Below are 16,189 nucleotides of genomic sequence, written 5' to 3' on the forward strand. Positions count from 1 at the left end.
GTTTGGCTACTTTTAGCCATTTTTAACATTTGTTTGGCTACTTTTAGCCATTTTTAACATTCGTTTGGCTACTTTTAGCCATTTTTAACATTTGTTTGGCTACTTTTAGCAATTTTTAACATTCATTTGGCAACTTTTAGGCATTTTGAACATTCATTTGGCTACTTTTAGCCATTTTTAACATTTGTTTGGCTACTTTTAGCCATTTTTAACATTCGTTTGGCTACTTTTAGCCATTTTTAACATTTGTTTGGCTACTTTTAGCAATTTTTAACATTCATTTGGCAACTATTAGGCATTTGAACATTTGTTTGGCTACTTTTAGCAATTTTTAACATTTGTTTGGTTACTTTTAGCCATTTTTAACATTCGTTTGGCTACTTTTAGCCATTTTGAACATTCTTTTGGCTATTTAGCCATTTTGAATATTCGTTTGGCTACTTTTAGCCATTTTTAACATTCGTTTGGCTACTTTTAGCCATTTTGAACATTCGTTTGGCTACTTTTAGCAATTTTTAACATTCGTTTGGCAACTTTTAGGTTTTGAACATTCGTTTGGCTACTTTTAGCAATTTTTAACATTCGTTTGGCTACTTTTAGTCATTTTGAACATTCGTTTGGCTATTTAGCCATTTTGAACATTCGTTTGGCTACCTTTTAGCCATTTTGAACATTCATTTGGCTACTTATAGCATTTTTTTAAAAAGTGACTTAAAAGAGCAGTGGCTGCAGTCTTCACTCAGTAGAGTAAATTGCTAGCTCAGATTGTTTTCATAACTGTTATTTTTCTGATATTTGTTAACATGTATAATTGTTGGTCATTTAGGTAGCAATAAATTCCAATAGTGCTACAATTGAGTCAAATCTGTACTTTACTCTTCAAAATAGAGCTGTTCGAAGCCTTAATTTTTGCATAATGGCAGTCGTTTGACTTGTTTGCTGCAATAGTGTACTCTAAATATAGTCAGCATATGAAATGACACAAAGGGGCTTGAAATGGTAAATTACCATACTACGTGTGCTATTTATGCAGTGTGTGTTATGTACTGAATGCACATTTTCAGTATGCATAAAATCCTTACTGCATGTGGTCAATATGTACAGTACTGAACTAAAGTACACTGTGTTAAGTCCTATAGAGCATTTTGAGGGACGTGAACAAAAACAAAGGTGCCAACGTATTTCCTGTTTTACATTTTTTATTTCTATAACTTTTACATATATTGATAAATAATGTTATGAGAGCTGTTTTAAAATGAAGTTAGGATTGAATTGCCTCTTGTTACAGTTATGAATTAGTTTGATAACAAGCAGGAAATGCTCATGGGCCACTGACATAACCACATTGAAATGGTCTATCATGCAGTGCATTATGGGGTCATATTTCATGCTTATAGGAAAGCTATACATCATGGGTCTCAAACTCAATTCCTGGAGGGCCGCAGCTCTGCAGTTTTACTCCAGCCCTAATCAAACAAAGCTGACACAACTAATCAAGGTGTTCAAGACTACTAGAGACTAAGGTAACACTTTATTTTGATGCTCAATTTGAGTATTAGTAGATTGTCTGCTTAATATCTGCTGATACTGCTCCTTTAACAGACATTTAATTGACTATAAGAAACTTGCAAGTACATGTCTACTTAAGTCTACTTATAATCTAGTCAGAATTAGTTGGCATGTAGATGCAACTTAAATTCAACCATCAAATTAAAGTGTGACCAAGACTATTAAGCAGGTGTGAGTTGGAGGTGGTTGGAGCTTAAACTGTGCAGAGCTGTGGCCCTCCAGGAATTGAGTTTGAGACCATTGCTATGCATAGATTAGCAGATTATGCTATAATAAAGCTAACTACAAATACATCTTGTTAGTACGCAGATATGTCATATGAAATGTATTTTTCAGGGGTCAGTTAGGCTTCAGTTGTCTGTCCTGTGTGTGTAGAGGGTCATTTCTGCCAATTGAATTTTAAAAATAATATTAATTGTAACTCTTTTTTTCCAGAATGTTATTTTATTAAAGATGTAAACTTATAATTCAGCCTTTTTATGCAAATCTGAATTTATAGTTCATAAACTGAAAGTTGAAATCTCATAGTCCTGACTTTATTTATTGTAATTCTGCCCCTTTTTTTAAAAAATATGACTTTATTTATTAAATTGTTGGAATTATAATCTCACAATAATTTCTCACAATTCTCACAATTTCTCACAAAGTTTTCTTCTTCTTCTTCTTCTTCTTCTTCTTATTATTATTATTATTATTATTATTATTATTATTATTATTATTATTATGTGTTGCAATGTTACATGTTGCAATCTTATTTTTTTCAGAATCTTTATTGCTGATTGAGTTTATATGCTATCTTGCAAAAAAAAAAAAAAAGTATTGTACTAAAATTGTATGTGATTTGCAAACTAACTCATTTAAAATAAAATAAACCAAAATTAAAATAAAACAAAATAAAAAGAAAATATTATTATTCCTGATTTTTATATTATTATTCCTGATTATTCTGATTTATATCTGGACTTTCTGGTAATGCTGTGTTTAGTTTGTCTTTGCTGTTCACATCACGCATTTCTGACATTTTTTTCAAAACTGTGATTTAATTTGTTAATTAATTGTGATTTAATGAGTTTATCTTATTGTATAAATGTTGTGAATCATTTTGTGAATCAATTTGAATCAGATTAAATTTGTGATACACTTGCAAAAAAAAGTTAACATAAACATTTATTACTATAAATAACATAAAAAATCACCGGATTTATTTTTAATATGGACAATTAGCTTAGCTGACGCGTTACTTATTTAACTTCAGTGTCATATCTTTCGCTAATGATTATGTCAACCAGCACTGAGTCCAGATTTGAAGTGATAAAGTGACGACTGTTTTCTTATTTATTCCAGCAAGCCGATGAATCTCTGGACTTCGAGGAGCAAATCCTGGAAGCGGCAAAATCCATCGCAGCCGCGACCAGTGCTTTGGTCAAATCTGCATCGGCCGCGCAGAGAGAACTCGTAGCCCAGGGCAAGGTATCCACTGATAAAACTACAAATGATCATACTTTTTTGTTAGTATAGAGCTGAAATAGAAATATTAGATGCAAAAAAAAACTGTACAGTTTTATTTCAAGAAAATTTGAAATAAAACAAATTGAGCTTCTGCAATCACTAAAAATTAAACTGATTTTAAAATTAAATATTCATAATTAGATAGAAGCTTAAAAAAAGATACTACTTTCTTAAAAATATTAATTCTTTTTTGCTGCTTAGTTATTGATCATTTATTTTGCCATTGTGGTAAATACAGTATAGTGCAAATAAATCATATAAACTAATAAAAACTTATTTTGACTGATGAGTTTGTGAATCTGAAGCTGAAATAAATTCTTTTTATAAAAACATTATATATATATATATATATATATATATATATATATATATATATATATATATATATATATATATATATATATATATATATATATATCATATAGCTGGGTCAGTTGGCATTTCTGTGTGGAGTTTGCATGTTCTCCCTGTGTTGGCGTTGGTTTCCTCTGGGTGCTCCGGTTTCCCCCACAGTTCAAAGACATGCGCTATAGGTGAATTGAGTAAACTACATTTGCCGTAGTGTATGAGTAGGTGTGTGAATGAGTGTGTATGGATTTTTCCCAGTACTGGGTTGCAGCTGGAAGGGCATACACTGTGTAAAACATATGCTGGATAATTTGGCGGTTCATTCCGCTGTGGCTACTAAGACGGATGAAAATGAATGAATGAAATGAAAATGTATTAATGTAAATAATAGGTAAAAGTAAATAAAAAAATATTAGATTTAAAGCTGACTAAAATAAAATATGTTGGGGAAGTAAAATGATTTAAATAAAACTTAAATAAAATAAGGTTGGTTAAAGGACAGTATTAATAATTAAATTCATTTAAACCTGAAATAAAAAAGGATAGATATAATATTAAATATAATATAGTATAATATAATATTAAAACCTTTAGAAAACAAGAAAAATGTTGAAAATGCATACAGTTATTCGCCCTCATGTGATTTTTTTTTTTTTATTCTTTTTTAAATATTTTTTAAATGATGTTTAACAGAGCAAGGAAATTTTCACAGTATTTTCTATAATATTTTTTTCTTATGGAAAAAGTCTTATTTGTTATATTTTGGCTAGAATAAAAACTGTTTTTAATTTTTTTTAAACCCATTTTAAGGTCAATATTATTAGCCCCAATAAGCAAATTTAGTTTTTCGATTGTCTACAGAACAACCCGTCGGTATACAATAACTTGCCTAATTACTCTAAATTAACCTAACTAACCTAGTTAAGCCTTTAAATGTCACTTTAAGCTGAACACTAGTGTCTAGCAAAATATTATGTACTGTCATCATGGCAAAGATAAAAGAAAACAGTTATTAGAAATTAATTATTTAAACTATTATCTTTAGAAATGTGTTGAAAAAATCTCTCGGTTAAAAAAAAAATGTAATTAAAATTAAACAGGGTGGTCGGCGCCAATAGCCTTGCGGTTAGTGCGTCGACACATGGCACCTACATGTTCACGGCGACCCGAGTTCGATTCTCGGCTCAAGGTCCTTTGCCGACCTTTCCCCTATCTCTGCTCACCCTTGCTTTCCTGTCTCTAAATCTCCACTTTACAATTAATAAAGGTGAAAACCCCTAAAAAATAATAATAATAATTTAAACAGGGTGGCTAATATTTCTAACTTCAACTCTATAATAAGAGATATAAAACTCAAACAAATCCTAAACAAAAACTAAACAAGACTGTAATCAGCGATATGTCACGTTAGTTAAGTTAGTTAAATATTATTAATTGAAAAAAATAAGTACATAAAAATGTACAAAATATAAATATTTGATGAAAACCTTTAGAAAACTGGAAAAATGCTTCTGAAATTACTACTGAAAATACATGTATAAGTAACACCAAATTATCCAGTGCTCATCAGTGCACAAACATTAAAATAACACTTTGTAATATGTCACATAGGTGGGCTCCATCCCTGCCAATGCAGTAGATGACGGCCAGTGGTCTCAAGGTCTAATATCAGCTGTAAGTCGAGCTTTTTCTCACTTTTCCTAGTCTCTTTGACCTGAAGTATAAGCAGGATGACGGTGATGAATTGTGTGTTTCAGGCACGGATGGTTGCGGCTGCCACCAGTAACCTTTGTGAGGCGGCGAACGCTTCGGTTCAGGGTCACGCCAGCGAGGAGAAGCTCATCTCTTCTGCTAAACAGGTGGCGGCATCCACTGCACAGCTGCTGGTGGCCTGCAAAGTCAAAGCAGACCAGGACTCTGAGGCCATGAGGAGATTACAGGTCATCTTTTTCTCTGCTTTACCTGAATTATGAAAGTACAGTAGCTTCCATTAACCCACTTTTTTTAAATATCACTTTTTTTGTAATGAAATCGTAATCTAGTCATGACAAAGTATATACAATTTAAAAAAATACAAAATGTTGATGTTTGTTTATTTATTTATTTATTTATTTATTTATTTATTTATTTATTTATTTATTTATTTATTTATTTATTATCACCTTCCTGTGGATTTTTATTCTTTTTTAAATGTTTCCCAAATGATGTTTAATAGAGCAATTTATCACAGTATTTCCTATAATATTTTTTCTAGAGAAAGTCTTATTTGTTATATTGTTATTTGTTATATCTTATTTTTCAGAATACATTTTTTTAATAAACTATAAATTATAGTTAAACTATACTTAATTGCATCACCAAATGGGGCAACAGGACGTGTGTTTGGATATAACTCAGTTTTTTGACCACACTTCGTTATTATTATTGTTCATTTATTCATTTACTGGAAATTAGAACTGAATTTAGAAATAGTTTTGAAACAAATCTTTGCGCTTAACAAACAAACTGTAATATGTAGGCTAATGGATGTCTTCAGTGGAGTGAGTTTCCACCGTTTCCTTACTCCATGAAAGTAAAGGAGTAAAGTAAAGAGTGAAAGTAAAGAGAAAGTAAAGAGGCCGAATGAAGGAGGGTCATTCTTTATCTTTATCGCGCTGCAGCGATGCAACTGACTCTTAAAAGGGAATGGGAGATGAGACTCTGATTGGTTTAATGCATGTTATACTCAAAACACACCTACAACTCATTAAGAGAATATGGATTCGGACACGCCCTTAATGCTTTTGCACCGTAGGCTTTAGACTTTCCGCCTAGATCGTTAAAATAGAGCCCTTATGCTCCGTTTACACCAGCCGTGGAAGAAGCGACAAGCGCAAGTGATTTACATGTTAAGTCAAGGCAAAGACGCGAATAGACATCTTGTGGTGCGATACACGCGAATGGCATGGCGTGAATGACGCAAATTGCGCGAATGACACGATATGTGCGAATAATCGTTTTGCACGTTTGACGTGCTTAACGCGCAAATCGCTCGAGTTCGAAAATCTGAACTTCAGCGGACATTCGTGATGCTTTAACCAATCAGAAGCTTGCTCTTGTGGGGGCGTGATTATGACGTAGCACCTGTAGCACCGTAGGAAATCCTTCTGCCTACACCGACAACAGTTCATCAAACTGGGCTCGGCTCAGTCAGAAGCACCGCTGAAAGCTTCCATCATCCAGGTTACGTTTCTGGAGTTTATGAGCTCACAGAGCTGAATGCACCTCTGAAAGGATCTCCAAACGAATCGACGCTGTTTTTCAGCCTTCATAAAGAACATAAACAGCTATTCTCTCAATAAAATGCATGTTCGTCATTTAGCAACGAAGCTACAGTCACCGGGCAGTCAGAAGCCCTGCCCATGACGCGAATCCGCGTCTATTCTGAAGTGAATTTGACGCACGAATGAAGCGGATTTGACGTGCGAATAAAGCAGATTTTAACACGTGAATGAAGCGAGTACACGCAAATGTTCACGTGGCTGTTTACACGTGATTTATCAGCACTTTCCGCGTCTGGTGTGAACACAGCATTAGTCTTTGTTTTCACTCAATCTCAACAAATCAATTGTTTGTTTGTTTTTTAAATCTCTAGACTGTCCAGATCAAGCATTATAAAAACAAATCAAACTTCTGCGTTTCGACAGCTATAAAAGATTTGCAAAATGTGTGTGGACAAATATGTCAAAATACCTAAGTAAACACTCAGATCTGTATGAAAATGGGTGACTGTGATGGGATATTAAGTGTACTTTCACACCTGCTTCATTTAGTTTGGTTAAAACGTACCAGAGTTCGTTTGCCTTTTTTGGTGCAGTTCATTTGGACAGGAGTGAAAACACTAATTGTACTCTGGTGCGTGCCAAAAGCAGACCAAACAACCATATGAAGTTGACCAAACAAAACATGAAATATTTCGTGTTCATATTGTCTGCAATGAAATACAAGTCAAAGTAAATCTGGAAATCACTACTTTCTGTTTTTATTTGCGTATTCCATATTGCCCCAACTACTCCTGATTTGGGGTTGTATGATCTCATTCTACATCTAATGTTACTCAAAAACTAAACCCAACTTCAAACTTACTATTAATAAGCCACTAATATGTAGTTTATTGAGGCAGTAGTCTTAGTAAATAAAAATTATGAGATTGGCCAACAGGTGGCACTATACACATAAAAAATGTAAAAAATGCCGTATTTCTATAGGAAATGAACAACTGTGATGCCTTTGTTTGCTTGTTTTTTTTAATTATTGTCTTTGTGTTCACACAGGCTGCCGGTAACGCGGTCAAGCGAGCATCCGACAACCTGGTGAAGGCCGCGCAGAAAGCAGCTTTCGATAAAGCCGAAGACGACAGCGTTGTTGTGAAAACGAAATTCGTCGGAGGAATCGCTCAGGTAAAAACATCTTCCGGAATCCTGCACATTTTTTTCCATCTGATGCATCTCAATTAAAGGAGTGTGAAGTGCTTTGAAATGTGTATTTTTTTTTACCAAGGTTTGATGTAATCTCAACTGAAATATGACGAGAGGGTGGGACATATAGTAGCCCCTCCCCCCTTTTTAAAAACAGCCAATAACGTTTGTTTTTATCACAGAGTAGTTGAGCTCAAGCACATAAAATGAAAGGCAATGCATCCTGAAGGGGGCGGGGCATGTCAGATACTAGAGAACTTTTAATTGGTCAGAAGATTTGATGAGAAACTAAAGTTTGAGGTGACGTGAAAAATAAAACGTTGATCCAGCGACAAACTTCAAGCTTTAGGTGTTTATATCAATTTCATTCATTCATTTTCCTTCAGCTGAGTCTCTATTTCAGAGGTCACCAAAGCGGAATGAACCACCAACTATTCCAGCATATGTTTTACGCAGCGGATGCCCTTCCGGTTGCACCCATACACACTCATTCACACACTATGGACAATTTAGTTTATTCAATTCACCTATAGCGCATGTCTTTGAACTGTCGGGGAAACCGGAGCACCCGGAGGAAACCCGCGCCAACACAGGGAGAACATGCAAACTCCACACAGAAATGCCAACTGACACTGCCGGGACTCGAACCAGTGACCTTTTTGTTATGATAACCACTGAGCCACCCTAGATATAGATAGATAGATAGATAGATAGATAGATAGATGGATGGATGGATGGATGGATGGATGGATGGATGGATGGATGGATGGATGGATGGATGGATGGATGGATGGATGGATGGATGGATGGATGGATGGATGGATGGACGGACGGACGGATGGATGGATAGATAGGCAGACACACAGACAGACAGACAGACAGACAGACACACAGACAGACAGACAGACAGACAGACAGACAGATAGATAGACAGATAGATAGATAGATAGCCCTAAAACTGCAGCAGCAGTCTTAGGCCCGCCCAAGTGCTTCTATTGGTTGAGAAGTGTGAGGATGACTTTCCCAAGCCAATAGTAATCGACCACCTCTTGTGACCTTAGACTTCCTGATATGTGTATTTAGAGTTTCAAAATATTAAAGAGCCCCTATTATGCATTATAAAAGGTCATATTTTGGTTTTGGGGGTCTCCAACATCGGTCAACGTCATGCCAGCACGGCTAAAGACCCTTTACCGTGTGATTCATTCAAACCACTATGAGTCGACTCTTTTATAGATGAATCAGTTTCAAACACGGTGCACTTTCAGATTTAAGCCTTAGCTGGATATTTCACTTCACTTAGAGCTGTGTTACACACTGCATGGTAGGGCTGGGCGATTCTTTAGATTTTTTTTCGATTAATTCGAATTCACGTTTTAAGACGATAAATTTTTTATTAAATCGAGCTATCACGATTTTTTAAAACAAAAATATTAGATACATTATACTTGCACCATTGCGCTTTGGTCTATTCTCTGTATTACGCTGCCTGACTGCCTGTCTGGGTTTCAACCATGGTAGTAACGGACTGAACATGGAGACTGGACAGCCTAATTTAACCCAATGCTTGAAGTTGTGGATGTGCAACGCAGAGCTGGTGCAAATACAACAAATACAAGCATTTAAGTGTCTTAAGTTGTGTTTTTTCTTCTGTTAATACCTTTCATTTGACGCTCTTTGGTCCACTCTCTCAAGCTGCTCCAGCACTGCCTGACGAGGGGATTTACATTCAGACTAATATGCAACAATTAAAATGAGACATGACGTTATGCTTTACTAAGTCACATCTGTGTGGATCGTCAAGTCATATTCCCTCTGAAAGTTGATAAACTCAAAAGATGTATGAAGGACGTAAAAACCTGCCATGTGAAAAACCGCACCGATCTTAGTTTGGTTTGAACATGAGCAGAGGTGAGCAGCTGTAGTAGTAAAAAGTGAAAGTACCTGCCCCCATTACGTCAGTAGCAGACCTAGTTGAAATCCAGACAGTCAGGCAGCGTAATACAGAGAGTGGTGCAAAACCATAGACTGTAAAATATATGGACGTAGTATCCGTGACGTCACCCATAGGTTTCTGAACACTGTAAAAGAAGCCACAAATAGGCGCAGCCAACCGTCGCCATTTTGTTCATGTGTCATCGCACCCACGGCGGGATACCAAACAAGGGCAAAGAGGCGGTGAGTGAGCGGAGCTATAGACACCTGCTGGCATTTTGCTTGGACCTGGCTCAGACAGACTTTACATTGGGAAAACGCTTGATACTCTATTACCTGCGACTCGTTTGTGTTGTGACCACATGTGCTTGGCTGTACACTATATCAATAAAGTGTTTAGACTTTTAAAAACACTGTAGTAACACATTGAACCACCAAACATTGTTCTTATGACGTTTTTCTACAGGAGGAAAACACGAATTACTTCCAAACACTTCAGATATAGTCTGTGTTAGTAAATGCAAGACTATTGATGAACTCCAGCATAATACTGTATGACAACACTTCAGATGACTGTTCTAGAGCCTACAGCTAATCAATCTGTCAGATTCTGGAGTGCATTACAGGTCTAAAGAACATTATAAATGATAAATGATCTTAAATAAAACAAATACATTTATAGAGATGGTATACAAGTATATAACTTTACTCACATGGGAAACGGAGGCCACATGAATGGTTTGTGAGCACAATTAAGTGCACACAGCATCCCATATCATCTGATAATTGTAAGAAATAAGTCCAAAAGGCAGCTGACTGTGTAAAGCCAAATAAAACAAAACAAAAATATGATGAATATGCCGAGATCAGTGGCTAATCTGCCAGATTCAGCTGGGGTGAAGTGACGGCGACCAGCGAGACCTAGCTGTCACTCAAGTGGCCACGCCCTTAATTATGCAAACTTAATATAACCTAATAGAAAGGAAATGGATGAGTTATAAAAAAATTCACCCCCTCACAATTGTCATGTAGGATAATATTAGCTATATAAACCAAAATCGTTCTTTGTACCAGGCTGTAAACACTTTTTTTTCTGCTGTAAATTTGGCCATTCTAACAGTGGGCTCAGTTAAAATTTGCTCTTTTTATGGAGCCAGGACTAGCGGAATTTCCATGAATTGCAGTTTCAGTTACTTCCGTATTGGCTTCCCCGAGGGAGAGCGGGAGGTTGCCGCTTGTGCAAACACATCAAATGATCGCAAAGAGCATCTCTAAAGCCTGAAACAGTAGACAGACTGGTCTTTTTCTCAAGATACCTGTAAAGAACAGCTATGTAACATGCTGTATGTTTGCACGATGGTCTACAGAGTGTTGTTTTTTTGTTTTGTTTTGTTTTTACTGTTGTAAATTTGCTCGACTTTTTGATGTTATGTTTACATTGGTTAAAGTGGTTATTTTCTCACTATATATTCAGAACAGAAGTATTTAATGTTTAATTAAAATTGCACAATATTTGTCGGCGCCAGTGGTGTAGTGGTTAGTGCATCGACACATGCACGCCGGTGCTCACGGCGACCCGAGTTCGATTCCCGCCTCACGGTCCTATGCCGATCCTTCCCCTCTCTCTGCTCCCCACGCTTTCCTGTCAATACTATCTACTGTCCTGTCCATTAAAGGTGAAACCCCCCCCCCCCCCCCCCCCAAAAAAAAAAAATTGCACAATAGTTACTTTGATATTTCATTCAAATCTTCTGCAACGATATTTAACTTTGTTATTTATAATATTTAAATTTGTTTTACATTTATTTATACCTTGTTTGACCAATTTATGCATGGCAAGGCCATTAAAAATACAATGTTTCTTAACCAGATGGTTTTTGAAGTTACTTATAAAGAGAATGTTACTTCAGTCATGTTGTTGTAATGTTTTAAGTTGACTAGTTACACAATAAAGAAATCGAAATCGTGAATCGGTCAAACTTATGAAAAAACCTGCATGGAAGGTCATTTTCAAAAACCCAAAATAGGGACTCTTTAAAAATTAAAAACAATAAAATAATTGTCAGCATTTATTAATGCACTATTGCAATAATAACGCGTTAATTTGCCCAGCATTAAAAAAAAAAAAACGTAATTTAAATTTCACTGGAGCTTTTAAAGAGATCTGACATGTCGATGCAGCATCTACAAAGGCTTTTGAAAGCGTTGGTTTTGTAGCATGCGTCCACAGCTGGCATCTTAAGCTGGACCGCTGTATCCACAGACGTTTCATCCCAGGCCAGATGCACATTAATTAGAGAGCGCGCGTCTGCCCGTTCAAAGCTTCCTTCCTCCCAGAATGCCTTCATGTCTTGTCTTCATCTTGAGAGGGCGCTGGAATATTCTGAGCATCTGAGAAATCCCGTCGCGTGAGCGTTTGCATGAAACCGCTGAAAGCACAACAGAAAGAAGCGTTTAGGCCTGAGTCAGCCGCTCTGCAGAAGGTCAGGCCTTGATCTGTCCATCCCATTCCCTATATCCACAAAAATGCTACTCTCTTTGGAAAATAACTGGATGCCTGTTGCAGATCCAGTCTCTATTTTGCAGAATGGTTATGCTAAAATTACACGTTTCACTGAAGAATACAAAGCGTTTTTTTTCTCCTTTGACTGAGACTGCACCAGAAGGGGGAAAATCATTGGAAAAAAGAAATTTGAAGGGAAAATGTCATATCAGCTAAAATATGCTTAAATATACAGCTGAAGTCAGAATTATTAGCCCCCCTTTGAATTTTTTTTGTTCTTTTTTAAATATTTCCCAAATGATGTTTAACAGAGCAAGGAAATTTTCACAGTATGTCTGATAATATTTATTCTTCTAGAGAAAGTCTTATTTGTTTTATTTCGGCTACAATAAAAGCAGTTTTGAATTTTTTAAAAACCATTTTAAGGTCAAAATTATTAGCCCCTTTAAGCTATATATTTTTTCGATAGTCTACAGAACAAACCATCGTTATACAGTAACTTGCCTAATTACCCTAACCTGCCTAGTTAACCTAATTAACCTAGTTAAGCCTTTAAATGTCACTTTAAGCTGTATAGAAGTGTCTTAAAAAATATCTAGTCAAATATTATTTACTGTCATCATGACAAAGAGAAAATAAATCAGTTATTAGAAATGAGTTATTAAAACTTATGTTTAGAAATGTGTTCAAAAAATCTGTTAAACATAAATTGGAGGAAAAAATAAACAAGGGGGCTAATAATTCTGACTTCAACTGTATGTGCTTTTAACAATGTGTAAAGCATTGAGCTTCATTCATGAAATGAGAAAAGGAATCATTTCTGTGCACATTTCTTTGTAAACAATGAACAAATGAATTGTTCCCCTTGTGCCTGAAACAAGAATGAAGTGCAATAAATGTGGGGAAATCATTCCTGCATAAATTGCATTCATTTGTGTTTGTTGTATTCATGCAAAAGTAAACAAATTTAAATTTCTATCAGCCACAGTGGTGGTTTGCAGTCATGTCACATTAATGTATGCATGTAATGAGAGCAGAAAAATTTGTGCTCTCTGGAATATCTGATTTTGATTGGATATATATATATATATATATATATATATATATATATATATATATATATATATATATATATATATATATATATATATATATATTTATTTATTTATTTATTTATTAATATTATTTTTTTATTTTTATTTCTTTTTTTTTTTGAAGTCATATATTTTGATATATATATATTTTTTTTTTGAAGTATATTTTTGAAGTCAGAATTATTCTCCCCCTTTGAATTTTTATTTTTATTTTTTTATATTTCCCAAATGATGTTTAATAGAGCAAGGAAATTTTCACAGTATGTCTGATAACATTTTTTCTTCTGGAGAAAGTCTTATTTGATTTATTTCGGCTACAAAAATGCGTTTTTTTATTTTTTTAACACTTTTTAATATTTTTTAAACATTTTTAAAATTATTTACTGTCATCATGGCAAAGGTAAAAGAAATCAGTTATTAGAAATGAGTTATTAAAACTATTATGTTTAGAAATGTGCTGAAAAAACTTTCCGTTAAAGAGAAATTGGGGAAAAAATAAGCAGGGCTAATAACCCTGACTTCAACTATATATATATATATATATATATATATATATATATATATATATATATATATATATATATATATATATATATATATAGTTTGACAATGCTAGTGTTGTCTTTCATGTCATATTCTTAAATGAAAGAGTGTTAATGAAACAGTAAATTAATCATAAAATATTGCATTTAAGCTTTTCATGGCCATTCGGTAACCAATCATTCTGTATTGTGTCCAGATCATTGCAGCGCAGGAGGAGATGCTACGAAAGGAAAGGGAATTAGAAGAAGCCCGAAAGAAACTGGCCCACATCCGACAGCAGCAATACAAGTTCCTGCCCAGCGAACTGCGGGAAGACCAGAGCTGAACACCAGTCTGATTGGACACCATATCAATCGGATCACGATTGTTACGGATGATTGGCTGTTCCTTAGATGAAGGAGCAGAGAGAGACGTCACGCGTCATTGGTTGTTACCGTCAGGTGACTTGTTGAAGTTAAATGTGATTGGCTCACATGGGACTAGCACCACTGATTGGTCGTATGTTGGAGTATGAATGAATTTCCTCTTACATAGGGCTAATATTTTATGTTCCTGTTTTTTTAGCCATGAATTAAGTGTGTGTGTGTTTTGTGTACTTAAGAATCTCAATAACTGATCCTACACAAAGTCAGTATGTCTTATAATGCAACCAATGTGAATCTATTAAAAATCGACGGAATTTCACTTTTCGCCATCGAAGTATGATGTCAGACTGTAAGCTTTCATTATCTGACTCACGTGTGACGATAAGCTTCAAAACGCCTCTAGAATGCACTGCTCGATTTATGCATATCCCACTCTAGAACTGTATTATAGGGTTATGAATTATGCCTAGCTCTTGTAAGGGAAGAATGTAGCGTGTTATTTATTGATAGCAGAACTTTAAGTAGAGTAGCGTTCGGCTTCTCTTTTGCGTTTGTAGGTTTAGTCGGAGGTTTAACTCGGTTTAGCAAAATAAGGAAGAATCGTGTCTTTCAATTCATGCAAATGGTTTCATTCAGGTCCTGTGTACGCCTGGTGTTAACATGCATTTTCAGCGATCACAAGGGGTTGAGATGCATTACCGTTTCTATCTGGTATTGATAAATGTATCTCTTACTAGCAAGGATTTTTAATGTAGACATCTAATAGACATCTAAGAATAGCCCAAAACTAGACTGATGATGGTTCTCAGATGTATATTAGATTTTCACTGACAGCCCAATATTAGCCTTGTTTTAACCAAGACATCTATGTTTAGATGTCTGTTGGACGTCTATTAGACATACAATTGCTTGGTCGAGACCTTTTTTCCTCTTGCGCTCTACATCACTTTTACACTCAGTGTGGCCCATGAGTACTATTACATGAACTCATGATGTGGCTTATAAGCGATTGGAAATGTAAACAAATGTAAGTTGTGGATGGAAATCATGATTTTGTAGCAGTGAAGTATGAATACCTTGTTGTGGTCCGATAACAATCACATGTTCGGTCAGTAGGTGGTGTTTTCTGACCGTTCTGACTGAATGCAGTCGGTCGTATGAGCATTTGTACTACAAAATCAAATGTGTCAATCAAACTACCTCGGAAGTGGTCAAAAGTGAACGAGCTCCAAGCATTTTAGACTCTTTTTACACCAGGCAAAAATTCTGATAATTTCCCATAATTCCTCTGTTATGTTTAGAATAGTATACTAGTTTATACTGTTTATGCATTTAGTGTGTGTGTGTGTGTGTGTGTGTGTATATATATATATATATATATATATATATATATATATATATATATATATGTGTGTGTGTGTGTGAGTAATATCACACGAGTAGCAGTGCGATATGGCTGTATATCAACACTAGTGGGAGCCATGCATTGGCTCGAGGCAGCAGGCTGAGTGCCTTAGTGTCCCACCAGTGACGATATACAGCTATGTCGCACTGCTACAAGTGTGATATTGTGTTTATACAACAGTTCTACGACATAATCATGTATATAAAAAAGAAAATTAAACACGGAGTCTCAAAAACCCTTTTGTAAGAGGAACTACTTTCTTCCGCCATTCATTCACATCTGCAGGACAGCAGAAACCATTGCTACTTCACAAACGTCCGTTTAGAGCTAGTATTTGAATGATTCTCTAGCGTAATGTCTAAAATAATGATAAAACAGGTGATTATTCTCTCAGTTTAAGATTATAAGGCTGAACGACATAAAATGCCAATAGTCTACAGAGATTTCCCAGTATTTCTCTG

General features: G+C 35.2%; 1 protein-coding gene across 1 annotated transcript in view; it reads left to right on the plus strand.

Annotated features, from left to right (window-relative positions):
- tln2b (talin 2b) overlaps nucleotides 1-15,669 on the plus strand; it is a 254,218-nt gene extending 238,549 nt beyond the window's left edge. The window contains exons 53-57 of the mRNA XM_056452174.1: nucleotides 2,914-3,039; nucleotides 5,038-5,100; nucleotides 5,184-5,366; nucleotides 7,740-7,865; nucleotides 14,155-15,669. Coding sequence (XP_056308149.1) covers nucleotides 2,914-3,039; nucleotides 5,038-5,100; nucleotides 5,184-5,366; nucleotides 7,740-7,865; nucleotides 14,155-14,283 — 627 coding nt within the window. The 3' untranslated portion in view covers nucleotides 14,284-15,669. The remainder of the gene's footprint in view (nucleotides 1-2,913; nucleotides 3,040-5,037; nucleotides 5,101-5,183; nucleotides 5,367-7,739; nucleotides 7,866-14,154) is intronic.
- Nucleotides 15,670-16,189: the final 520 nt, after the last annotated feature.

The sequence above is a fragment of the Danio aesculapii genome, chromosome 25, assembly GCF_903798145.1.
Source record: "Danio aesculapii chromosome 25, fDanAes4.1, whole genome shotgun sequence".
NCBI lineage: Eukaryota > Metazoa > Chordata > Actinopteri > Cypriniformes > Danionidae > Danio > Danio aesculapii.